The sequence below is a fragment of the Miniopterus natalensis genome, chromosome 2, assembly GCF_054644295.1.
Source record: "Miniopterus natalensis isolate mMinNat1 chromosome 2, mMinNat1.hap1, whole genome shotgun sequence".
Classification (NCBI taxonomy): Eukaryota; Metazoa; Chordata; class Mammalia; order Chiroptera; family Miniopteridae; genus Miniopterus; species Miniopterus natalensis.
This window is the reverse complement of record NC_142082.1, coordinates 158959826-158986847: the sequence shown is the minus strand read 5'-3', so window position 1 is coordinate 158986847 and position 27022 is coordinate 158959826. Positions and strand designations below refer to the sequence as shown.

The window sequence follows — 27022 nt, the reverse complement described above, 5'->3', positions numbered from 1 at the left end:
CTTCTTATGGTGGTGGCTAGCATAAGAAGTTGATGGCTATAATAAGATTAATCCTGACAATGCCAGGGCCTAGTGGCAGTGGGTAGAGATATGTGGGGTTCTTACCAGAAGTATACAGCCTCCTGGAGCTTCCTCTTGACCACTGCCAAGGGAGGCAAGGTGGACAGGCAGTGACAGTTTTGCTTTGAGCCTGAAGGCACCCTCTTGAAGCATGCCTGTGGCACCCACCTGAGAATCCAGGAGTAAAAAATGTTGAAAAAAACACTGGGCACATGTCTTAGATTTTTATTTTTGTGTGATATAAATTAATTGCTTTAAATATGTATAATAAATACTATACACAAATTTCATACAGTGACTCTCATTGAGTATTAGGTATTGAATCTATAATGTATCAGGTACTGTGTAAATCTCTATAGATACATTATTTAATCCTACCCCAAACATTGACTTCCTACTTTATAGATGAGAATATTGATGTGCAGAAAGTTTAAATAACCTACTTAAGTCTATTATTGTTAGCAAGTATCAGAGACAAATTGGCGTCAAAATGTATCAGATTTCAAAGACCATAAAATGTCCTGAGAACTGTGATGATTATCTCTGAAATAAATATTAATAGGTTTTTAAAGCAAATTTTGCAATTCTACTGACCCATGGATGTTAGCATAATATCGATCTTGAAAGAACTGTTGTAACTCCATTCCTCTGACCACTAGTATTCTTTCACAAGTCACACAAGAACAATTTCACTACTTAAACAGTCATGGCAGAGAAAAGGTCACAAAAAAATGCTCTTTGACCTCTGGAAACACTCCAGAATTTCACCAGATAGCTTTAGTTTAGGGAGTATAAAGGTTCTCCGTTAATTTGTACCATTTACCTTATGGGATGTACGTTGGTGGAATAAAAATTTGAAGAGAAAATTATTAGCATGGGAACACCTAAACTGTATTCTTACTCTGAATGAAAGGTAAATCCTCAGAAACAACTGAAAATGTTCTCTATCTCTGCTACAGTGGTTCTCACAATTTGGCACTACATAAAAATTAACTGAAGTGCTTATTTAAAAACAAACATAAAAAGCATAATCTTCACTCAACTGAAACAGAATCTCCTCAGAAATAAAGCTTAATAAATGAACTTTTACAGCAGAAAAGTTTATAAATTCTGACAAATATAACCTTTAAAATACAGGACTCTAGCCCTGGCCGGTGTTGCTCAGTGGTTAGAGCTGGTTCGACGATTCCTATCAAGGGCACATACGTGGGCCACAGGTTCGGTCCACTGCCTCAGTTGGAACATGTGCAGGAGGCAACCAGTCGATGTGTTTCTCACATCAATGCTTTCTTTTTCTTCCTCCCTTCCTCCCTTCAAGTCCCTCTCTAAAAATCAATGGAAAAAATATCCTCGAGTGAGGATTAAATGAATAAACAAACAAATTACAGGAATCTGGAACAGACTCTTAGGATAGCTAGTTAATTTTCTTCTATCTGCCTAGGACAATGACCTGATGGTTAATCATCATTGTACTGATAAAGAAGAAAAGCCAACTAACTATTTAAAAACAGACTTTAACAACAGTTAAAGGGATGGACTTCTTGCTGCTGCTGTAGGAGTCTAAGTCAAGGTAAGAACCTTTGAAATTCTCTAATTTCAACATTTTTTCTATTGAGAAAATTCCACAAATTTCAAGAACAAAATATAGGGTGTCCCCCAAAAATGCGTACACATACTCTGAATAATTATAAAGGCAGTGTTTATTAAAATTCATTGCATTTTCAAAATTGAGCTATCAGCTATTAAAGTGTGTATACATTTAGGGGGGGGGACACCCTGTATTTTGATAGACATGATAAATATTACACACTTTATTCCTGTGTCTTCTACACACGTATGTTCTAAGCCCTTAAAACCTATTAAGTACCCCTTCTGGAAATAGCTAAGCCTCTGGTTTATATACTCTTAGAAATAAAAATACAGAAAATTAGCCATGCATAATTTAAATACAAAGTTTGAAAACCTATTCCAATTACTTTCTAGAGAACTGGTATTTCAAGTCTGAAAAATGGACCTCTGGTTACCTTCTCAAAATATGTTACAAGTCAATTATCTTTACTAACTCCATAGAATTATTATATCTCCCTCTCTATTTCTTTTATTCCATCTTAACTGTATAATATGGGATGGAGAGTTAGTTGACAAATATCAAGAAATGGGAAGTGTCCCAAAGTCACTAACCCACCTCTTGTTTCCTTTTGTCAACTCAAGTTTGACTTGGGTGAGGGAAAAAGAAAGATGTGGTCTACATAATTCTATCTCTGATTAAAAAAAAAAAAAGTCACCCTGGCCAGTGTTGCTAAGGGGTTAGAGCATCAGCTGAGCACCAGAGTATGGGGTTTGATTCCTGGTCAAGGGCATGTACCTTGGTTGCAGGTTCCATCCCTGCCCCGGTCGGGAGCGTGAGGGAGCAACCAGTTGATGTGTCTCTCTCACATCCATCTCTCTCTCTCTCTCTCTCTCTCCCTCACTCTCCACTCTCTAAAAAATTGATAGAAAAAACTATCCTCAGGTGAGGATTAACAAAACAAAACAGAAAAAGGAAGAAAATCTTCTCAGCCCAGTTCCTGATACAAACTAGACTCAATAAGTGTTAGTGCCCCTCTCCCATTCAGGAAGGTGGATACCCTAATAAGACAATTGTTATTGTCAAAATAAGGTGGAAGATGGGGCAGGTCCCCTCATAAAGGGCTAAGAAGTTAGTTAATGCTGTTTCCCATTTTTCTTCCTCGGTTCTACAGATAGAACACGGTAGAGGCTGGGCCACTTGCTTGCACAGATTTTCTATGATTTCTCAGACAGTAAAATCTTTACACAGATAAGCAGAGGCTGGAGAGATTCTGCCCTCTAACCACCCCAAGCAAAGTAGGCAGAACTGGGCTATTCTGCTCAGGGAGGAAAGAGTTGCAATGCTACATCTGAATGCCTCTGCTCCTATCTTATAAATGTTAAATTTGTACACCATTTGTTTGGAAATCTGAGGAAAAAAATATGCCTACAGAAAACTATGTTAAATGTCTCCGAATCGGGCTCAAAGTGCCACATTGGAATGGAAAGTGTGGTATTTAGAGTCAAGCCTATATTGATTGTCCCACTTTCTAGTTGCTTTGTAGCTACTTATGACAACATAATTGTTCTAAGAAATGAGGGTAAAGGTGCCTGAATTCCCAACTTTTTTTCTGGATATTTTTCCCCAATATCTAGAAGTATGGAGTAGTAGTCTTTCTGGGAAAGTTGTGGAAATACAGGAAGAGAAATGACTGTTTACAAGGTATATTCTCCAGAGAGCGGCAATGTGGGAGAGGTTATTTCAATGGGAGTAACTGGGAAAATATCTAAGAGGGGAAACTTGGGGCAGAACTGCAACCAAGAGATGGGGAAGAACCTCACAGGTTCAGAGTAAACATACAGAGCACTGAAAGTGGTGAGAGAATAGTCTTCAAGAATATTTGTCCAGTGGCCAAAAATCAACACGGAAACCTAAAGCTAAACTTTGCAAATCATTCATAGACATTTGCAATGCTAGAATTAAGTGGTAAAACATTATTTTCAAACATTTAAATCCTGAGAGAAGATATAGGAAGAGGTATTCATGAAAAAAAAAAATGACAGGAAATTTATCAAAAGGCCGTTTATGACTTCAGGACCACCAAACTATTGATTTTCTCCCCCCTCCACTCCACTCAGTAACTGCGCAGGTAGAGGTGTGTTAGTGGATTTATAGATTGATTGATGTTGACCGTGTGGCTTTTCTGATTTCTGAATTGCATTTTGCTAAAGTGAAATAAGTTACACTTTTTCTCCCTGAATAGGTCATCATTTTGAACAGAACATCTGTGACAATTGAAAACAGTCACATAGTATCTGTAGTTCCATGATGGACCCAGATCAAGATCTGAATAAGACAGCAGAGGCAGAACCATCGAGGAAAAGAAAAAGCAGATGCTGCGATGGATTCAAGGTGGAATGAGTTTCATGTTTTCAAACTAAAATAAGTGAAGGGTAGACTTTGTTTTTTAAAGAAAAGGCAACCAGTTTTTAGGGAAAAATGTTATATTTCGAATTAGAGTTTTCAACTGAAGCATACATTGAAATATTAACAGAGTGATCCATATCTTGATTTGAATCCAAGTGAAACCTGAAAAATATACTTTTGGTGATATTTCTGATGGCTAAGAGTTTATAAATGTTAAATATTTAGAAATAATTTAATATCTTTTCTTTGGTTCTTGATGGACCAAAAGATATTTATAAATGTGATTAAAATAAAAGTTGTTGTATAATGGGTAATATGTAAAAATAGTCTTAGAATTGACCTATAAACAGAGAAGATTAATCAGTCTTGTGAATCACTGTAGTCTTGACCTATTTAAATTTTTTTAGAGAGCAGCATTTTTTATTTTAATAACTTAAATATTGTCTGATGGAAAAGAGATCTGCAAGAACAGTCAAAAGACCTGGCCCAGAGACCTAGCTGCTGACTTAGGAAAGCCATTTGATTTTCCATATGCAAGTTAGTAAAAGTAATAATCCTTTCTTGTGCTTTTGTCACCAAACTGTGAGACATTAAATGATATAGACTATATCAGGGATTTTCATAGGCAGGAAGGAGTACTGTTTGAATACGGTGTTGAAGTCACCAAGACTCAGGGACATTGAAAATTTGCCTCAAGTCATCTAGATAGTAAATTGAAACCTTTGAACCAAAGTCAAAGCCTTTAAATCCCCTTAGGCAAGCCTTAAGGAAATAAAAAATCAAGTCTGCCTTTTTACTCATAGTTAATTTCCCCCAGTCAAATTTGTTGTTTTATCTAGCTGAAGGGGTGGGCAAAGGGACGGGGGAGAATGGGGATGGAAAGAGACTGTGCCTGGGGCGATGGACACTCGATGCAGTGTGCAGACGTTTTGTTGAGTGTACACTTGAAACCTGTATGGTTTTGTGGACCAATGTCAACCCAACAAATTCAGTTTAAAAAAAAAAGACCACAGGAGATCACCCTCAATTGCAGTAATGTTATATAAGGCCCCTTTTAACTTTGTCCAGAGAACATGAATTCTGTTTATTTTTAGATATTACTGTTAAAGTTTGTTCTGATGAAATATTTGAACAATATTTAAACAGAATGACAGTCACAAGGAAAAGGCATTGGTTAATGCAATCGTGTTACATTCTATTGTCTAGAGATCATATGCTCTGTTGGATTATTTCTGCTTTTAAATATTGAGGGTTACAACGATTTTATTTGCACATACATAGCAAGGGGACAACAAATTGACTGAAGCAAATAAACAGAGTGGTCCCTTGTAGCATATTTGGAGAAAAGTTAGCAAATTGACTGTGTGTAAAGTTTTTTAATTGCAGGCCAATAATGAAGATCTGAGAAGCAATAGTAGCAATAATAGCTAAAATTTATGGAACATATACTATATGCCAGATGCTATTCTAGTGTTTTACTTCTATTTATTTACTTCTACTTACTTCTTGGATTTCTACCATAATTTCTTACCCAAATTATGTCAGCCAGATGCTATTATCTCCCTGTTACAGATGAAAAAACTTAGGTAAGAGAGGACAGATGAACCCTCAAGGTCCCCAAATTCATCATATTAGTACCCTCAAGAGATTTTGGTGAGCAGAGATTTATAAGTGGACTATTCAGTGATCTTCCTCATTCTGCGCTACTGGTCAGTCAATTATTTCTCACGGGCACACATATGTTGTCACTGGTTGAAATGTATTTAGGTGCAAATAGATACATAATTGACACTTTTAAATAACTCCAGCATTGTTTGATTCTTTCTTACCCCCTTTCCCTTTGAACCCAACCAACTAAATTATAGAGACCCTGCCAGTAGGTCCTTCATCTTTATACTTGTCATTTCTGCATTTTAGATTTCTTGTACCTCTATGTTGTAATGAAAATTCTTTAACAAAACAAAAATAATGCATCATCATCAAAAAACATAAATTATAGGGCAAAAAAGTTTTCTCTTTCTGCTTTCATTCCCACTCCCCCTACAGAAATAACCAGATTAGTCATCCCCTATTAACCAAGTTTCTATATTCCACAGTTTTCCTCTGGCTCACTTTCCTCGAGCCATATTAGCCTTTTTGCTATTTCTCAAAAGTGCTGAGCATGGTTCTGACTCAGAGAAGTTTGCACTTGCTGTTTCCTCTTCTGAAATGTTCTACTTCCAGATATCTTGCTCCTTCATCTCATTCAAATCTCTGTTTAAACATTGCCTCCCGCCTGACCACTCCATATAAAACAGCATTTCCTACTCATGACTCTTCAACCACATTGATTTTTATAGCATTAATCACCACTGACACACACACACACACACACACATATGCCCTTAATGGCTTAAACCACAATTTTATTATCATTCTGTTATAATCTTACAGTTCTGAAGTTGAGTAGTCTGAAGTGGGTCTCACTGGACTAAAGTCAAGGAGTAGGCAGGACTGTGTTCCTTTCTGGAACCTCTGAGAGACAATCTACTTCCTTGTCTCTTCCAACTTCTCAAGGCTGCCCGAAGCTCTTGACTCAGCTCTCTCCTGTATTCAAAGCTATTGGTCAGTCAAGTATTTCTCATCAGATTAACACTGACCCTTCTGCCTCCCTCTTACATAAGTAAAGAACCCTTGAGATTACATTCAGTCAACAAGGATAATTCAGGATAACCTCCTTAAGGTCAGGTCCCTTTGCCATGTTACCTAATATATTCATAGGTAGGCTGAATAATGGCCCTAATCTCCCAAACCTCTGTGAAAGTATATATATTTGCTTATAAAGTTATTTAGTCATATAGAAGTGATTTGTGCATTTTTAATGTTATATATAATGTTATTATGTGAATATATTAGTTTATTTTTCTATGGGGATTTAGATTGTTTTCAGGGATTTTATATTGTAAACAATGTTTGCATGAATATTCTTATACATATCTCCTGGTATACCTAGAGTTTTTCTTGCCATTACCTTTGACTGAAATTGCTAGAACACAGAATATATAAATATTCAATGTTATATATTCAATTTACAAGATAATGCCAAATTGCTATTTAAATGGTCGCACTAATTTACATGGTGACAAGGGATTTATAAGAGAGAATCAGGGTACATGTTCTCTCCAGCACTTGGCATCATTAGACTTCTTAATTTTTGCCATGTAAATGATTATTTTCCTAATTTTCCTAATTTCTTTTCAGATAATTTATTGTTAGTGTGTAGAAATGCAACTGATTTGTATAGAAAAGCAACTTTTTTGAGTGTGGATTTTGCATTCTACATCTTTACTGCATTCATTTTTTGGTTCTTGTTTGTGGTGTCTTTAGAGTTTTCTATATATAAGATTATGTCATCTGAAAACAGAGACAATTTTACTTCTTCATTTATGAACTATCCACATTTTATTTATTTTTCTTGCCTAAATTACTCTAGTCAGAACTTCCAGTACTAACTCTGTTGAACAGAAGAGGAAGGAGCTGGCATACCTGCCTTTTCAGTGTTTCACCACTGAGTATGATATTAACTATGGGCTTTTCATATATGGCCGTTATTATGTTGAGGTACTTTCTTGTATTTCTAATTTGTTGAGTGTTTTTATCATGAAAGGGTATTGAATTCTGTCAATTGCTTTTCTGTATCTGTTCATATGATCATACGGTTTTGTCTTTCATTTTGTTAATGTGATGATGTATTACACTAACTGATTTTTATATGTTGAACCATATGTGCATTCCAGGTATAAATTCCACTTGGTCAAAGTGTATGATCCTCTTAATGTGTCGTTGGGTTCTGGTTGTAGTATTTAGTTGAGGATTTTTGCTTCAATATTCATCACGGATATTGATCTGTAGGTTTTTTTTTCTTGTGGTGTCTTTGTCTGGCTTTGATATCAGGGTAAGGTGGCTGATGGAATGAATTTGGAAGTGTTCCCTCCTCTTCAATTCTTTGGAAGAGTTTGAGAAGTATTAGCATTAATTTTCCTTTAAGTGTTTGATAGAATCTCCAGTAAAGCCATCTGGTCATGGGCCTTCTTTGATGGAAGTTTTTTTTTATTACTGCTTCAATCTCCTCACTAGATTTAGATCTGTTTAGATTTTTATTTCTTCATGATTCAATCTTGGTAAGTTATATATTTTTAGTAACTTATTCATTTCTTAAGATCAGTCAGTTTGTTAGGATGTAATTGTTCATAGTAGTCTCATAATTTATTTTATTTCTGTGACATCATTTGTAATATTTCCTCTTTCGTTAGTAATGTTAGCTACAAATTTTCTCTTTTTCTTACTTAATCTATCTCAGGGTTTGTTGATTTTGATGATCTCTTCAAAAATCTAATTCTTACTTTCATTGATTGTTTTCTACCCTCTGTTTCATTTATCTCTACTCTAATCTTTATTTTTTTCCTTCCTTCTGATAACTTTGGGTTTAATTTGTTCTTTTTCTAGGTCCTTGAGGTGTAAGGTTAGGTTGTTGAGATCTCTGTTTTTAATACAGTCATTTAGCACTATCAACTTTCTTCTTAGTCCTGCTTTTACTATATCCTAGATGGTTTAGTATTGTTATATTTTCAGTTTCATTTATTTTCTAATATTTTCTAAACTCCCTCATGGTTTCTTCTTTGGTCCATAGGTTGTTTAAGAGTATGTTGTTAATTTCCACATATTTGTCTACTTTCCTGATATCCTCCTGCTATTGATTTCTAGTTTCATTCCACTGTGGTTAGAAAAGATATACTATATGATTTCAATCTTATTAAATTTGTTAAGACTTTTGTGGCCTAATACATGGTTATCATGGAGAATGTTTCATTTACACTTGAAAAATATATATTCTGCTCCTGTTTGGTGGAGTGTTCTGTGTATACCTAAGTCCAATTAGGTCCAATGGCTTATGGTGCTGTTCAAGTCCAATGTTTCTTTATGATTTTCTGTCTGGTTGTTCATATTGAAAGTAGGGTATGAATCTCTTACTCTTATTGTGTTTCCATTTCTACCTTTAGTTCTGTCAATGTTTGCTTCATGTATTTGGGTCTTCTAATGTTAGGTACATGTATATTTATAATTGTTATAACTTCCTAAGGAACTGACCCTTTATCATTATTTAATGTTCTTCTTTTTCTCTTGTGATAGTTTTTGTCTTAAAGTCTATTTTGTTTCATGTAACTATTGCTACCCTTGTTCTCTTTAGGTTCTTGTTTGCATGGAATATCTATTCCCACCTGTTCAGGCAGCTATAACAAAAATTCTATGGACTGGGTGGCTTAAACAACAAATATTTATGTCTCATAGTTCTGGAGGCTGAAAAATACATGATCAAGGTGCTGGCAGATTAGGTTTCTGGTGATGATCCACTTCTTGATTCATAGATTGCTGTCTTCTCATTGTGTCTTTATATGTTGGGAAAAGGCATGAGAGTTTCGGGTCTCTCTCTCTCTCTTTTAATCTTCACCTCCTCACCCAAGGATACGTTTTGATTAATTTTAGAGAGAATAAGGGGGGGAGAGAGAGAGAGAGAGAGAAACATCGATCTGTTGCCTCCCACACGTGTCCCAACCAGGGATCAAACCCGCAACCTAAGTATGTGCCCTGACCAGGAATAAACCCACAACATTTTGGTGTTGGGATGACACTCCAACCAACTGAGCAAACTGGTCAAGGCTGGGCCTCTTTTATAAGGGCACTGATCCCATTTATGTGGATTCTTCACATATTTCCTTTACTGGGGAATTTTATAATTCGGTTTAGTTTTATTTATTTTTTTTCTATCTATCATCCATTCACTTTAACTTGTAGGACTCCCATCAATGTTTCTTGTAGGGCAGATCTAGTGGTGGTGAATTCTCTCAGCTTTCCTTATCTGGGAAGTTTTTGATTTCTTTCTCTTTTTTTAAGGGCAGTTTTACTGAATATAATATTCTTTGTTAACAGTCTTTGTTTTTATTGATTTCAGAGAGAGGAAGGGAGAGGGAGAGAGGGAGACAGAAACATCAATGATGAGAGAGTCGTCATTGATCAGCTGCCTCTTGCATGCCCCCGACTGGAGATCATGCCCGCAACCCAGGCATGTGCCCTGACCAGAAATCGAACCACGATCTCCTGGATCCTAGGTCGATACTCAACCACTGACCCACACCCGGCCAGGCTGTTAACAGTCTTCTTTTTTTTTTCCAGTACTTTGAATATTTCATCCGACTCCCTCTAGCCTCCAAGCTTTTGCTGAGAAAACTGATGATGTTCTAATAGGATAATTCCTTAGGATGACTCAGTTTTCTGTTATGGCAACCAATATTTTGTCGTTGCCTGTGACTCTTGACAGTTTTATCATGTTGTGTCTTGGTGTAGGTCTCAGTAGATTTATCCTAGATGGAGATGTTTACACTTACTAAATTTGTAGGTATTTTTCTCCTCTCAGATTTGGGGAACATTTTGGCCATTATATCTTCAAATCATTTTTCTGCCCCCTTCTCTCTTTCTTCTTCTGGTACTCTCATAATGCATATGTTGTTCTGCTTGATGGCATTCCATAAGTCTTTTAGGCTCTCCATTTTTATTTATTTATTTTCCTTTGCTCCTCTGGCTTAGTCTTTGAGTTTATTGATTTACTTTTCTGTCTGGTCAAGTTCACTCTTCACAGCGATGGTTTCAATTCAAGTAATGCATTCTTCAGTTTCATAATTTCTCTTTTGTTCTTCTTCATAGTTTCTATTTCTTGGTTAACATTCTCATTTTGTTTCTGCATAATTTTTTTTTTAATTTAAGTGTCTATATGTGCTGTCTTTGAATTCCTTAAACATCTTTCTGATGGTAAACTTGAATTCTTTTTATGAAAATTCATATATCCTTGTGGCTTTAAGGAAATTTCTAAAGATTTAACTTGTTTCTTTAAATGTGTTATGATTTCCTTTGCTCTACAGGTCTTTTATTTTTGTTGGAATTTTGCCATTTGAGTAACCAGCCAACTCTCTCAGACTTTGTCATCTGGTTTTGTATAGGGATGGTTTTCACTACTCAGCTAAGCAGTTCTGGAAGCCTCAAAAGCTCTTTCCTGGTGTGTGCCCTCTGGATTATTTTGAGGAGGTTTGCTATTCCCCTGGTGTCTGTCTCAGACACTGCGGCCTGGCTAGTGTTGGAGTCAGTAACAACACTGGCACTCCATCTAGTGTCTATCTGTGGTACTGCAGATTCTGGTACATGCTTTATCATCTTTGTTCCGAGACTCTCAACCTGGCAACTCACTCCAGCCCGTACTTGGATACAGATTAGTTCCTCAAGCAGTCCTCTTAAAAGTCAGAACGTTGGACATAAGTGCTAATTTTTTCTCTCTCCAGGGAAAACACGGGAGTTTTCCTTTCATTTTGTCCCAATTGCACCAGCCATGCTTGGTGGGGGAAATGCGGTGGCTGGAGAGTTGAGTGTCACAGATTTTCTTACTCAGCTGCCATATGGTTGGCTTCACACTGCCTGTAATGCAGGGATATTTTAACTGCTTTCTGGATTTCTCACAGTGTCATTTGTTTGGTTTGTTGTTGTTAAATCCATGTCTCCATGAGGGAAGGAGTGTGAGGGCTTTTGATCCTGCCATTTTGCTAACATCACTCCCATACATATGTGTTTGGATTTTTTTCCATTTCTGGTACCAATAACATGATTCTTGAAGTGATTAGAACCTGAAATTTTTTTCATTTCTATTCTATGCTGTAAGCCAGTATGTGATTCTACAATTGTCAGAACTGACTCCCCTTGAAAATCTTTATAATTTTTGTCTGACTCCTTTAGGCAAATTTAATAACTTTCTCCTATGTGTCTTGTTCTTCCTTTTACCAGCTTAGTAAAGCTGGCTTGGATACCTTTCTACATTTTGTGTTTCATTCTTAGACAATTCTATATCTTATATAAGAATTCTTAATTATTTCTAGTAAGTTGTATCATTTTACAGATTTTCTCAAGTTCTTTCAACTCCATTGAAAGTTCCCTATATACAGAGGAAAGTACACATGTCTTGACAGCCATGGAAGGTCTGGATTTGGCCTTTCTCTCTTTTTTCCCAGCATGGCCTCATGTAAGACACACAATAGATTCTGGTCAGACAAAAGTTTGACAAGTATTTTTTGAACATCTTTGTAGCAGGCATCATTCCAAGCACTGGGGGTGTAACAGTGAACAAAACCTCTGCCCTGATGAAGCTTATATTCAAGTAAGGGCAATATACAATAAAGAAATAAAATATAATGTGAGGGGAAGTGCTATAATTTTAAATAGGTTGGTCAAGGAACGCCTCATTGTGAAGTTACTTTGAGCAAAAACCTCAGAGATGTGAGTGAGTGATAGAAATATGACTATGGGCACAAGCTTTCCCTGCAAAAAGCAAGTAAGAACAAAGAACCCGAGGCAATATAATAAACTTGGAATTCTCAAGGTCCAGCAAGAAGTCTGATGACGCTGGAGAGGAATAGCGAGGACTAGAGTAACAGAAGGTAAGGTTAGAAAGGTAAAAAGGAGTATTTGTGGGGAATGGATATTCAGTGGGGGAGGCTAGATCATTTAGGGTCCTGTAGGCCATGGGAAAGACTAGATATTACTCTGAGATGGGAGGAAAGTGAGTGCTAGCATGATCTAATTTTCAGTTAGGAAGAATTTTTCTAGCTACTGTATTGAGAAGAGACTGTAGGGGGATAAGAACAGATGCAGAAAGATCTATTAGGAGGCTAACACAACAATCCAGGCTAGACAGGATGGTGCCACTGGCAGTGCAGTTGGTAATGAGAAGGGCTTGTTATATCCGCGGCTGGATATAACAGAGTGCTGTAGACTCAGTGGCTCAAACAGCTTAAATTAGTTTCTCACCATTCTGGAGATTGGAAGTCTAAGGTCAGGGTATCAACATGGCTGGGTTCGAGTGAGAACCCACTTTCTGGTTTTCAGATCATTATCTTTTTTCTGGGTCTTCACATGGCAAAGAGAGAGAAGCAAACTGTTATAAGGACACTAATCTTATCATGAGGGTTCCACCTTCAGGACCTAACTACCCCCCAAAGACCCATCTCCAAATATCATCACTTGGGGATGAGGGTTTCACATATGAATTGAGTGGGGGATAGAAATGTGTGTAGTCAAGAACAAGATCAGATTTTCAACTGCAAGCAAAAGGAGTTTACTCATGAGTATGAATGCGGACTGTAAGAAGGATGAATCAATAAATTTTGTTAAAATGGAACTGAAAACAAAAAAAATTTTTTCAGAACATTAAATATATTTGTTTTCTTCATCTTAATTTGCATTTCTCCAACAATAGTGATGTTTAATAAATGAAAATTTTCTATTTTTCACCTGGGTTCCGGGAAGTGCTATGTTTGCGAACCCCTAGCCCTTACCCTCGACGTTAGCCTATGCCCTTCACTTGGAAATAATAGCTTATCATCATGACCATCTCAGACCATGGACTAGCTTCTTATAAGTCAGCTAATGACGTTAATTTAAAAATATTGTCTGTACTGCTCTAAATACTTGATATTGTAATCACGTTAGAAAATGATGCTTTATCAGTATAGAGATGCTGACGTTAAAAAGACTAAGAAGTCCATTTGGTACAGAGGAAAGGTAGGTATGTTTTTTATAATAAAATAATGTTTTTAAGTAAGGAAGAAAAGCTATGTTAATTCTGTGAACATATAAACATGTAGTTCTATGAGTAAGCATTTTTCCCTTTCCTTCTGCTTTTTCTTAGATGTTCTTGGCAGCCCTCTCATTCACCTTTATTTCTAGGACACTGAGTGGAGCCATTATGAAAAGTTCCATCACCCAAATAGAAAGGAGATTTGACGTAACGTCTTCTATTGCTGGCTTAATTGATGGAAGCTTTGAAATTGGTAATTTTTATTTCTTTTTTATTATTTAGTAACCAGATTTGCAGTGGTAAAAACTATTCATATCTGCTCTTCACCAGTGGTTCTCAACCAAGGATAAATTTGCCCCCAGGGCCAGTTTGGCAATATTTGAAGACATTTTTGTTTTTCATAACTGAGGGGAGTGGGTTTGCTAATGACATCTAGCAGTAAATGTCAGAGATGGTGCTAAACATCCTGCAGGACACAGGGCAGCCCCAACAACAAATAATTATCCATCACAGAATGTCAATAGTGCAGAGGTTGAAAAACCCTGATCTACACAATCTCATTACTTACAAATACTTTACAGGGCTTTACCTTTCCTTTCTCAAGATTCCCTAATGCGAAAAAAAAACAAAACTTAAGTTTGGAGAGAGAATTATGATTCTGATGATTTGAGGAGGGAGGAATAGCTTTAGAGCAACCTCTGTTAAGTTTCTACTGTTCGGCTGGGTATAAAATTTGGTGTTAAAAGTCTTTTTCGGACCTTGAATATGTTGCATGTTGCTTTGTTTCTTTATTTTGATTCAGATTTCTCTCATAATAATGAAGTTTTATATAATTATTGAACATTATTTTCCTTTCTTTTATAAATTGGAGCTCATTACCTCTGCCCATTTTTCCTTTTTCCCCCCACTGTTTAATAAATTTTAAAAGGAATAAAAATTATCTTTGTTGTATAGATTACAAATATTTTCTATAATTTTTTGTTTACCTTTTAAGTTTAAAATACATTTAGATATTGAGTATTTAAAAATAATTGCATAAAGGAGGGCCCATCTATCTTTTTGTTAAGAGTTCTGACTTTTCATGATCCAGAGGATATTACACCCTAAATATCCTTCACTTTTTCACCTCCCTGGTTTATCGAGACATCTAGAATTTTAGTATTAGCCTGTTATTAGCTTTAAATTCTAATTTATTGTATGTCTCTTTTTATTGAGAAATTGATTCTTAATATTTTTGTTAAACCTTGTAGCTATTTAACAGCTATTATTTGGATGTGGTTATTAATTTTACTGGTTTCTTTGCTTACCACTGGTTCTTGACTCTTTTGACTTTGAATCTCATGTTTAGTTTTTCTGAAATTATTTTTATGTAGTTATTTTTTCCAGAAACAATTGAACACATGACATTTTCTGAGCCCTTGCTTGTTGGAAAATGTATTTATTTTAGCATCTTATTCAAGTGATAATTTGTTTGAGTATGTAATTAAAAGTTCAAAATCTTTTTTCCTCAGATTATTTTAAAACATTTATCTACTGGTTTTAACACCTAATGTTGTATAATAAATCACTACCAGTATCGTTGTCAGGCACTGACAGATACCTACTCTTCATCTTTGAATTTCAGAGATTTTACCAACATATATCCAAGACTCTCATTTTTACATTATTTATGGTAGGAGAAATTTTCATCTGAAGGTTTGAGACTTCTAGTTCAGGGAATTTGTTTTATAATTTTAAATTTACTTCTCCCCCTCCATTTTCTTCTGAAACATATATATGATGAATGTTAAATTTTCTGGCTATTTTTTTCTTTCTAAAATTCTACTTTTTTATCTTCATGTTCCAACAATATCCTTTGATGCAATCTCTCATCTTAGCATATCAGGTCCCAACATGTACATTTTTATAATATTTTAATGTATAATACTTTACTATTCTCTTATTATTTTTAGCCTGCTCATTCTTCTTTTATGGATGCCCATGTACTTCTAAAAATATGAACTAGATTTTCTCAAAGTTTCTCCCCTTTTTAGTTTCCTTATTTTACTGTTTCTTCACAGGTTACTTTACCTGCCAGTTCATTTTGGTGCTTTTATTTCCTGCAATTTTTTTCCATCAAATGTTCAGTAATCCTTGGTTGTTGTCTGTTTGGTATCACACATATAGCTCCAGGTGGATCTGAATTGGTTGTGGCTCCCTCCACTTGGAATGCTCTTCTTCCCCTTTTTAATGTAAATAATTTATACTCCACATTCAATCTCAAGTGACCCCTCCTCCAGAAAACTTTTCTGAACCCCTTAATTACTTTAAGCTCCCCTTTTCTGTGGTCTAACAGCACCTATGTCTATTTGTATGTTTTCATCACTGGTATGTAAGCATCTTGAGGACAGACAGAGACCATGGTTCCTGCTTTTTTAATATTTCTGGATACTAACACCATGGCAGGAACTTAGTTGGAATTAAAAAATGCTGGAGTGAATGACTAGTGCATGAATGAATAACTTTCCCTCAGGTCAGAAAGGTTTTTCTCCACTCCAGAGCAATCCAGTTAACTCCAAATTCTTCAATAAAATTTTGCTTTATTAACATTGCCAAATAATTCAGAAGTTTTCTTTTGTATCTGAAACCTGTTCTACTTATTACCGAGACCATAAAATTTTACAGTGAGTTGTTTATTATGAGTTTCATCTTCTCAATTAAATTGCACGGTCTTTGAGGGGTGATACCATGTCCTGTGCTCTATTTATATTCATTCTGGGGCCTTCCATTCTACTGAGCACAAAATTAGGCTCGATTTTTGCTATAGTGAATCATATAAATATGATTTTTGCTCTCTTTCTAGGAAACTTGTTTCTGATTGTATTTGTGAGTTACTTTGGATCCAAACTACACAGACCAAAAATAATTGGAATTGGTTCCTTCGTTATGGGTATTGGAAGTATTTTGACCGCTTTACCACATTTCTTCATGGGATAGTAAGTCTTAAACAGTTGTGTGCCATTAATTACTATTTACTTGTAAATTAATGGTAGAATTTCATTTTTTCCTTTTAAATAAACAGCCACCTTTTGAGAAGAATACTCACTAAGTATGTGTAGAAATGGTTTATTTTTTATGTAATAATTAACTTATTGCTTTAGACACCCTGGCTTTCATTGAATTAGAAATACGAATAGCACTGAATAAAGTGTACAGTTTATGAGAAATTAATAAGATATCTGTGACTTTTTAATATAACATATATACTTCACATCTTTGACTACAAGATTTTATATATTCAATAAACTTCACCAGTCGACCTATTGAAGTATGGGTTTCCCCACTACCATATCCATTGGGAGTGCCCTTCCTAAGGTGTAGTTAAGGTTAAAGTCAGATACTAATGACAGAGGAAACCTAAACTAGGGATGGCTTTACTAAGATAGAAGCTTGTTTTTCACATAAAAAATTAATGTAGCTGTCCCGAGCATGGTAAGTTACTGCTTCTTTTTATCATATTGCTCTGCATTGCATGGCCTTGATGTTATGGCCCAAATTGTGGCAACGTTGTTCCAGCCAACAGGACAGAGGAAAGGGAAAGGCAAGAAGAAGAAGCAGAGTTCACACAGCCTGTGGCTTAGAGGATATTTTCAGAAGCTTGACACTTCTACTGACTCCACATTGGCCAGAACTTTATTGTATTTCACATCCAGATATAAAGACATTGGAAAAAATAGACTTTATTCCAGGTTGCTATGCTACTAGCTAAATATCCCACCTTCTATTACAGTGGAAGGAGAGAAGGATGGATATTGAGAGACAATGAGCAGTTTCTGCTAAAGACATGAATTACCTAACCATTGCCAAAGCCAACAGTCATGCCTCTGGTTACCGTATTAATCCCCCGCCATATTTGACCTTCATAAGCACTTTCGTCTTCCTGGAACTTCTTCTGATTTTCATTCCTCTGTTGATTTATGTCCTACCTTTGTGGTTTCTTCATTGTGCCCACCCTTTCCTTCAGCTGCTGACACCATAATGTCAGTATTCCCTAAGTTCCATCCTAGACTCTTTTTTTATTTCTACACAAATGACCAGTGGTCGCCAAATCTTGCTTATTCTACCTCATATCTGTCAAAGTTGTACCATCCTTTCATCCCCATTGTCCCCAACCTACTTGAGGGTTCCCTCCTTTCTCACCTGGACTTTTTGCTGCCAGTCTAAATGTCATTCTAACTCATAATCTATATTATTCAATTTAAAATGCAAATTCAATTATTTTATCTCTGCTTAAAACTCCCAATTTTCTTGAGCAGTGTTTTCTAAACTTCAGCTTCTGAACTACTAGTGGACCAAAAAATTGATTCAGATTAATTATTAAAGCCAACAGTAGGATAAGATCACTTAGAATAAAATAGAATCAAAGTATATACAATGTGAGTAGGAACAAATATTCCACAAAACTTTTATTTTGGTTGTTGGTGTGTATGCGTGTGCACATATGTATGTATTGGGGTTGTGATGCAAAATGCATTTTTTACTGTTGGTCACAGTAAGAAACATTGAATGCTGCTCCCCTATGAATTAGTATCTACACTCATTTACAGGTTGCTCATTGGTTTGGTACTTGACTGTCTTCTTCTTCACCTTACACTGCTCTTCATGATTGAATACCACATTCTAGGCTTGCAGTTTTCCAGATGTGCCCTAATATGTCATATCTTTGCACATGGTGTTTCTTACAGTCTTGAATACTTTTTGTTGTTGTTGTTGCCTAGCTATTAAACTTCTATGTGTCTTCAAGATTCATCTCAATGCTTATCCTCACGGGGAAGTCTTCTCTAATCCACTCCTTCCCCCACCTCAAGTAAAGCTGATCATCCCTTTTTTTCTTGTGACAACTCAGGATCTGGTGTATTAAATTTATCATATCTTTTAGTATATATGGTCATCTTAGAGAGTGTCAAATTCCCTAAGTACAAAAACTTGGTTTTAGTTTTAGTTTTTTTGGAGCTGAGTATAATGTCTGGCATACAGTAGGCTGCCTTGGAACTCATGAGGTACCTCAGTGTTTTTGGATACCAGCATTTGTCCTTATTCTAGCTCTATCACTGTTGTTCTTAAGTTCTTCCTCATCAAATGGAAATGAATTAGAACTTTTTAAACTAAATTTTGAAGAGTCAGGATTATGATAATGTGTGTGTGTGTCCATGAAAGAAAATCAGACAGATTATTGATAGAAAATGTAGATGAGTTAGTGTGTGCTATAGATTGATTTGGAAAACAGTGTTCTAAAGTTTATTAAATGTTATAAAGTTTATCAGGTAGTTTAGATTGTAACTATCTTTGGAGATGATTCAGAGGGATGGAAGGTTCAGTTAGAAGATTGTTTAAAACAACAAAACAGCATAAAACCAAGATATTTTATGCCTTGATCAGATTAAAAGTACTCCTAGGATGATAGTAACATGATCCTTGCCTAAGAAGTAGTGAATACTATTTCTTCATGAACACTCCCATTTCACTTTTATTCATCACCTAAAGTACAATTGGGAAGTTGACAAAAGGGATTTTAATGATTTGGAGAAGAGAATGGTGTAAATAAAGTGGAAAATTTCTCTGTATTTCTGGGAAAAGTAGAAGTATTCAGTAGCTAAACAAAAATTAAATCTAAGCCTTGGCCACATAGCTCAGTTGGTTGGAGCATTGTCCAGATACACCAAGGTTGCAGGTTCAGTCCCTGGTCAGGGCACATACAAGTCAACCAATGAATGCATAGGTGGGTGGAAGAGTGGATTAATGTTTCTCTCTCTGTCTCTCTCTCTCTGTTGCTCTCACTCTCACTCTCACTCTCTGTCTCTCCCTTCCTCTCTCACTCTAAAATCAATACCAAAAAATTTTTTTAATTAAATCTAATGATATTCTTACAGTTACAGGTATTCTAAAGAAACCTATATTAATCCATCAGAGAATTCAACATCAAGCTTATCAACCTGTTCAATTAATCAAAATGTGTTACTCAATAACACATCACCTGAGAGAGAGGGAAAAGGTAAGAATGAATTGATACTAGTGAATATTAGTGTCACCAATAAATATTCTAAAATTTATCAACTTAATTGCGTCTGTAGAAATTATTAGCAAAATTGATTTAAAACAAATAGGATGGAATACTATGCAGCTGTAAAAAAAGTAGGATCTTTTATCCTTTGTCACAGCCTGGAGGGAACTAGAAAGTACTATGCTGAGTGAAATAAGCCAGTCAGAGAAGGACAAGTACCACATGATCTCGCCTGTATGTGGAATATAATAAACAAAATAAACTGATGAACAAAGTGGAGCCAGAGACATAGAAGCATGGAACGGACGGAAGGATCTCAGAGGGAAGGTGGGGAGGGGGAGGGGGTGGGGAGAGATTAATCAAATAACTTACATGTTTATAAGCATAACCCATGGACACAGACATTGGTATGGGGAAGGCGTGGGGGTGGGATGGATGTGGGGTGGAGGGGATCAATGGGGGGGGGAGGAGACATCTGTAATATTCTCAACAATAAAGATAAAGAAACTTTAAAAAATAAAATTAAATAAATTTAATTTAATTTAAAAAATTTTTAAAGGGTAATGATATCTGGTCAATTTATTTCAAATATGAATAAGTAACCTGTCAATTTATTCCCAGTTTGAGTATGCTTTAAAAATACAAAAAATAGAGAAAATAAAATTAAAATAATAAATAAATAAATTAATTAATTAAAAATAAAATTAATTTAAAAATAATTAGTTAAAAAATAGGAAAGACATTTGCATTTTATAATAGTGTTAATATATTCTATATAAAGATCTCTTAGAAATAATAAAAAGAGTAATATTTTGGTAGGAAATTGGCAAAAAATATATGGATTTAAAATAAAGAGGGAAGTGACATAAATAGATAAAAATATAACTTCACTTTTTATAAAAAATGGCAAATTGCTACACCAATTAAAGCTTTTTCTACCTAGTCGGAAAAGATTAAAAATAAAAATAAATGAGGTAGAGGAAAAGATACATTTATGTATTACTGGGAGTGTATAAATTTCTAACTCTTTGAAAGTTAATTTTCAACATAATACAGAACAAAAATATGAACATCGGCTTAAATCAACAATTCTTTTACTTATTTATCTTATGAAAACAGCCTTGGCCATTGTGGTTCAGTTGGTTGGGTGTCATCCTGAGCACTGAAAGGTTGCCAGTTGGAGTCAATGTTTCTTTCTAAAAAAATCTGAAAAGAAAAAGGGAAGGGAAGGGGAGGGGAGGGGAGGGGAGGGGAGGGGAGGGGAGGGGAGGGGAGGGGAGGGGAGGGAAGGGAAGGGAAGGGAAGGGAAGGGAAGGGAAGGGAAGGGAAGGGAAGGGAAGGGAAGGGAAGGGAAGGGAAGGGAAGGGAAGGGAAGGGAAGGGAAGGGAAGGGAAGGGAGGAAAAAGGAGCAGAGGAGAGAAGAGAGGAGAAGAGAGGAGAAGAGAGGAGAAGAGAGGAGAGGAGAAAGGAGAGGAGAGGAGAGGAGAGGAGAGGAGAGGAGAGGAGAGGAGAGGAGAGGAGAGGAGAGGAGAGGAGAGGAGAGGAGAGGAGAGGAGAGGAGAGGAGAGGAGAGGAGAGGAGAGGAGAGGAGAGGAGAGGAGAGGAAGAGAAGAAGAGAAGAGAAGAGAAGAGAGGAGAGGAGAGGAGAGGAGAGGAGAGGAGAGGAGAGGAGAGGAGAGGAGAGGAGAGGAGAGGAGAGGAGAGGAGAGGAGAGGAGAGGAGAGGAGAGGAGAGGAGAGGAGAGGAGAGGAGAGGAGAGGAGAGGAGAGGAGAGGAGAGGAGAGGAGAGGAGAGGAGAGGAGAGAAGAGAAGAGAAGAGAAGAGAAGAGAAGAGAAGAGAAGAGAAGAGAAGAGAAGAGAAGAGAAGAGAAGAGAAGAGGAGAGAAGAGAGAGAAGAGAAGAACCAGGATGCACAAGGATTTATTTATGACTATAGTTATGCCATCCTTGTTTAACAGGATAAAAAATTAGAAATATCTGTGAGTGAAAAGTAAGAGATTGATTAAATAAATTAGGAAATGTTTATTTAGCACACTGCTATGCTGTCATTAAAATATGCTAAGTGAAATAAGTCAGACAGAGAAAGACAAATACCATATGATTTCGTTTATATGTGTAGTCGAAAGAACAAAACAAACAAATTGAAACGGGGCATAGATAGGGAACAGACTTATGGTTGCCAGAGGGAAGGAGGATTGGGGGCTGGGTGACAAAGATGAAGGGATTGAGAAGTACAAACTAGTAGTTGGAAAATAGTCACAGGAATGTAAAGTTCAGCTTCAGGAATATAGTCAATAATATCAGAATAACTATGCATGGTGCCAGGTGGGTGCTGGAACTGACTATCCGGAGATCACTTTGTAAAGTGTATTATTGTCTAACCACTGTGCTGTACGCCTGAAACTAATACAAAATAATATTGAATGTAAGCTGTAATTAAAAATAAAATAAAATAAATCCTGATATACAGGAAATCTTAATAACATGGAGAAATTGTCATGATATGGTGTTAAGTACTACAAAAATAGATTATAATAACTGGACATTTAAGTATATAATGAACACAAAGAATATTATTCATATTTTTATGTGCACTAAAAATGTAGAAGATAAATACCAACATTAGAAGTGACTCCTTGTGTGTGATTGGATTACAGACCATTTTTACTTGTTTTCTTTGTGCTTTACTGTATTTTCAAATTTTGTAAAGTGAATATGAATTACTCAGAATTAGAAAAAAAGCAAAAAAATATTAAATGAAATAATTAAGGGGTTATGTAGTTGAGTTTCTAATAGAAATGCTAAAATTAATGATTAAAATAAAATACTCTCTTGTCTACACAGGTTGGGAAAAAGAATCTGACTCATATATGTGGGTATTTGTCCTAATGGGTAATATGCTTCGTGGAATTGGAGAAAGCCCCATACAACCCTTGGGGATTTCTTATCTGGATGATTTTGCTAAAGGAGAGACTTCTTTTTATTTAGGTAATGTACAGAAGAACATTAGATTTTATGATTACTTTCCCTGGGTCTACCCTTGAAATAATAGTGTTTCTTCATTCTTTTTTCCCCCTTTTTATTAAATTTATTGGAATGATACTGGTTAACAAAATTATACAGGTTTCAGGTACACAATTCTATAATCCATCATCTGTATATTCTATTGTGTGCTCGTCACCCCAAGTCAAGTCTCCTTCCATCACCATTTATCCCCCCTTCCCCCCTCCGCCTCTCTCTACCCCCCTTTCCCTTGGCAATCACCATCATTCTTTTATTTATTAAAAATTTTATTTAGAAAGAAATGTATTTCATAATGTTACTTTTAAAAACATATTGAATAAGAACCATATTTTTGGCATCTGATAAAATTGTTTTATAATATTTTTCAGGTAGTTTGTTCTCAATAGGAATGATTGGTTCAGTCCTTGCCTTTACAGTGGGATCTCTGTTTTCTAAAATGTACGTGGATATTGGATATGTAGATCTGAGTAAGTACAATCAGAACAAGGTAACATGATAACGCTTTTCAAGTGCAGGACATCATTCTTCCAAATAATTAAATTAATTCTTTCAATAGTCCTTTGCTTATAATTAAAAGTTACAAATAGGAAGTAAATGTACTAATGACCAGAACAAAAATAAAATTCATTTGTCTACGCCAGGCTTTTACCACTAAGTATATAGTAAAAAATTATTTTTAACAAACTTGCTTAAGATGATTTCATCCAAAATAATTGCATGATTGCAGGTTTCTTAAATGTGCCCTGTAATATCATTTCCCTACATTTACCCTTGGGAAACTTCCTCTCTGTTTTCTGTTTGCATAGTTTTTAAAGTCTTTTCCCAAATGTGGCTTCTGTTCAGAGAAAACTTACTGAACCCTCTTTAGAGAAACTGTACTTAACTGCTCCTATTAGTCACCAAGAGCATGCCTTTATTGTAGCCACTATACGATGAGCCATAAACATTTGAGCAGTTACCTGTCAGGTCTTCCAGAACACATCAGGATGGTCTCTGACTTAACACATAATAAAGAATTAGTGTTTGTGAATAAACAAATCTGATTTTCTATCTCACCAGGACTTGAGCGGATCTCCAAGGAAATCAAAGGGTTCATTTGCGTAATGGAGTAGACAACACAGTAGGCCAACAATAAGCACAGATTTGAAAGTGTTTTATAATATAAGTTGAAGCAAGTCCCTGTTGAAATGTTTTACATCTGATTTGGAAATGTAAATTAGAGTTTAGGTTCACATTTCGTACTTTTCTAGTCATTCACCTCCAAGTTTCGCATTGTTTTTATCACTAAGAGTACAGAAAGACATTGCTAGAGTCTTTAGGGAGGTGGTTTTGTAACCTCTTTTCTATAATCAGAAATCATACTTGCAATATTTTAGAAGTCCTGGTGATTCCATTTCTACCACTGAATGCTTAGACGTTATTGTATCTTCTCTTATTCGGTCATGAGTATGATGTAAACATATAATATAGTTCACCTTGGCAAACTCCAATGCCTAGAGGAGCCAAAGACATAATAAGGAAGGAAAGAGTGCCAGGCATGGTGGTTAAACTGAGAAGAATTGGTAGTGGTGGACTGCCCTCCTCTTATGCCCGAAAGCACATGTACTACTCAGCCTCAACCTGTCCTTTTCATGCAGAAATATGGATCCAACATTGACAAGATCTTCTGATTGGTTTTCAAGAAAATCCAAATTTTTCTGTAGAATTTTTAATTTTTTTAAGACAGTGTGTAAGCCAAGGAAAATACTTTGATAGGCCATGTTTAGCTAGATCATGACTTCTAGCTCCTATATGTAGACCAAAAATAGAACAGGAAAAATGTTATCAAAATGACATTTCTGACAGATGAATACTTAACATGGAAATGGAGTCACTGCTTTTACCAAATGTTTCCTAAAATCTATCTGAGTTGCTGATTATGAAACGATATGATTGTGTAAATCAATTTCATTTTTTTTAATTTATCTTTATTGTTGAAAGTATTACAGATGTTCCCCTCCCCCCCCTTTGACCTCCTCCTCACTCAGACAATAACAAGGGTTTATATGCCTTTCATAATTGATACTTCAGTGGTTTGCAAGCTTAAAAGTTCAATGATGGCAATTATCTAGTCATGTCACTAGAAAAGCCACCAAGTTCACACCAGCTCAGGCAATGACATGACTGAATCTTGTACAATAGCAGCTATATGATTCCATTAACTTTTTCTTAAATCAGGCTTATCCTGATTTAAGAGATGAAAAAGTGTAAATAAAGAAAATAGAGTTTCAGAACTGAGAAAATATAGTTTATCTGAGGAGAGCAGTTATTACTACTACTGCGCAGAATTTACTGCATTTAAAAATAATTGTTTTATGTTTTCTAATTTTTTATTATAGGCAGTATCAGAATAACTCCTAACGACTCTCGTTGGGTTGGTGCTTGGTGGCTTAGTTTCCTCTTTGCTGGACTATTATCCATTATGTCTTCCATACCATTTTTTTTCCTGCCCAAAAGTCTGGATAAACCACAGAAAGAAAGGAAAGTTTCAGTACCTTTGCATGTGTTCAAAACAAATGAGGAAAGGAATCCAATGACTCTTGCAATAGACCATGGGCAAAAGGCCACTGAAAATATAACTGGTAAGTATTCCATATTTATTGTGATTTGGAATTGCTAATCCCAGTGAAAGGGAGGAGTGAGGATTCCAAAATAATAGGTCATACTCAAATCATCTAGAAGCTTTGTTCTGCAGTAAATTTTGATGAACTATTTTTCTAAGATCCCTACTAAGGTTAGTAAATGTTTTCTGAACACATATCAACTCTCTGAAGAGAATTAGGTTTGTGGTCTTTAGCAGGGAGAAACCAACCAAAGACTAAAAATATATGTTGTATCTAAACCAGAGAATATATATTCATTTTAAAATAATATGCTGGTGACAGAACATTGCCTCTGTTTTCCAAGAATTTGCAATCTAGTGGGTTGACCCTAGAAGCATATAGACAATTGCAATGCAGTCTTTAAGTAGTATGGTAAAGTGAAATATAAGAAATTATGAATGCCTATAAATTGGGCAATTTAACTATTCTTAGGTGAAGAGATGGAGTAAGGAGAAGGAAGACAGAGATTTCTCTAGATAATTAGAGTAAGATTTTTTTTTCTTGGTAATCATATAGAAAAAGTTTGCTTACCTAAATATTTTAAAATGAAGCAAAAGCAACAGCAGTAGTTAAGATTATCAAATCCAGTCATGCGAGGAATGATCCTCTGTCATTTGATAGCACCTTGCCTTTCAACCATAAGCCCTGGGGGCTAACGGATAACAATTTAAGAGCGGTAACCTAGAGAATGATCCAGCAGCAGTCAGAGCAAGGAATTTGAAACAAGGAATTGTTAGCACATTTTTCGCATTGCATAGAAATGGTGGACTATAGAAACCAAAGCAGGGCAATGCCGGAACCCTTGGCAACCTTTTCAAGTTGAAGTTGAAGTGAATTAAATATTCTCAGGTGGAGCCCAAGTTCTCCCTCTCACCAGTTCTTACGCTCACTCACTTTATTGTAGCTTTATCCGCCCCATCACTCTAATTCAAAAGCAGTGGTGTGATGGAGCCAGCTTGTACTGGCTTGTGACAGAGGACTGTTAATTTTTCAGCTACGTTGGAAGCTTGAAAGTGGCCATTGTGGAAGAAATTGAGAAATACTACAAATCAGGCTTTGTTTCCCCAACAGTCAGTTGTTAAACATTTACCAGCACGCCCACTGAGTCGAAGTTTCTGAAACTTAACATACACACTAAAAATAAAATACCAAGAAAATTTCACTTGGTCTGTTTCCACTGCACCAAATCAGATCCATGAAAAGTAGTGGGTTGTCTAAACCCATAAGGAACATAGTTAGTTGACCGTGAGCCCAAACAGAATGGGGAGGATACTGATATGCAAAATTAGGACAGTTGTAAGCATCATCTGTATTATCGACTGTGTTTGTAGATAGTGATCAGAACAGTAAAGAGGGCCTTAATTATGTGCTGCTAGGAATAGATTAAATAACTAAGAACACTTAGGAAAAATAATATTGGCTTTGTTATATATGTTTTTTAGTAGAATTAAGACTAATTGGTTAGAAAGAAATAAAGAAATATATCAGTTCATTACAAAACAATTTGTAAAACAATATTGTAAACAATAAGAATTGGCCAAAAATGGAAAAATTTCTTTCTGAGGCCATTAGCTTAATGTTACTTGACTTGTATTGATGTAACTACTGAAAAGATACAGTGGATCATG

The 27022-nt window shown here is 35.8% G+C and overlaps 1 protein-coding gene across 1 annotated transcript in view; it reads left to right on the top strand.

Moving 5' to 3' along the window:
* The first annotated feature begins 3937 nt into the window (after window positions 1-3937).
* LOC107525346 (solute carrier organic anion transporter family member 1B3-like) overlaps window positions 3938-27022 on the top strand; it is a 38124-nt gene continuing 15039 nt past the window's right edge. The window contains exons 1-7 of the mRNA XM_016197489.2: window positions 3938-4021; window positions 13800-13941; window positions 16531-16663; window positions 19598-19719; window positions 22573-22716; window positions 23121-23219; window positions 25131-25373. Coding sequence (XP_016052975.2) covers window positions 3938-4021; window positions 13800-13941; window positions 16531-16663; window positions 19598-19719; window positions 22573-22716; window positions 23121-23219; window positions 25131-25373 — 967 coding nt within the window. The remainder of the gene's footprint in view (window positions 4022-13799; window positions 13942-16530; window positions 16664-19597; window positions 19720-22572; window positions 22717-23120; window positions 23220-25130; window positions 25374-27022) is intronic.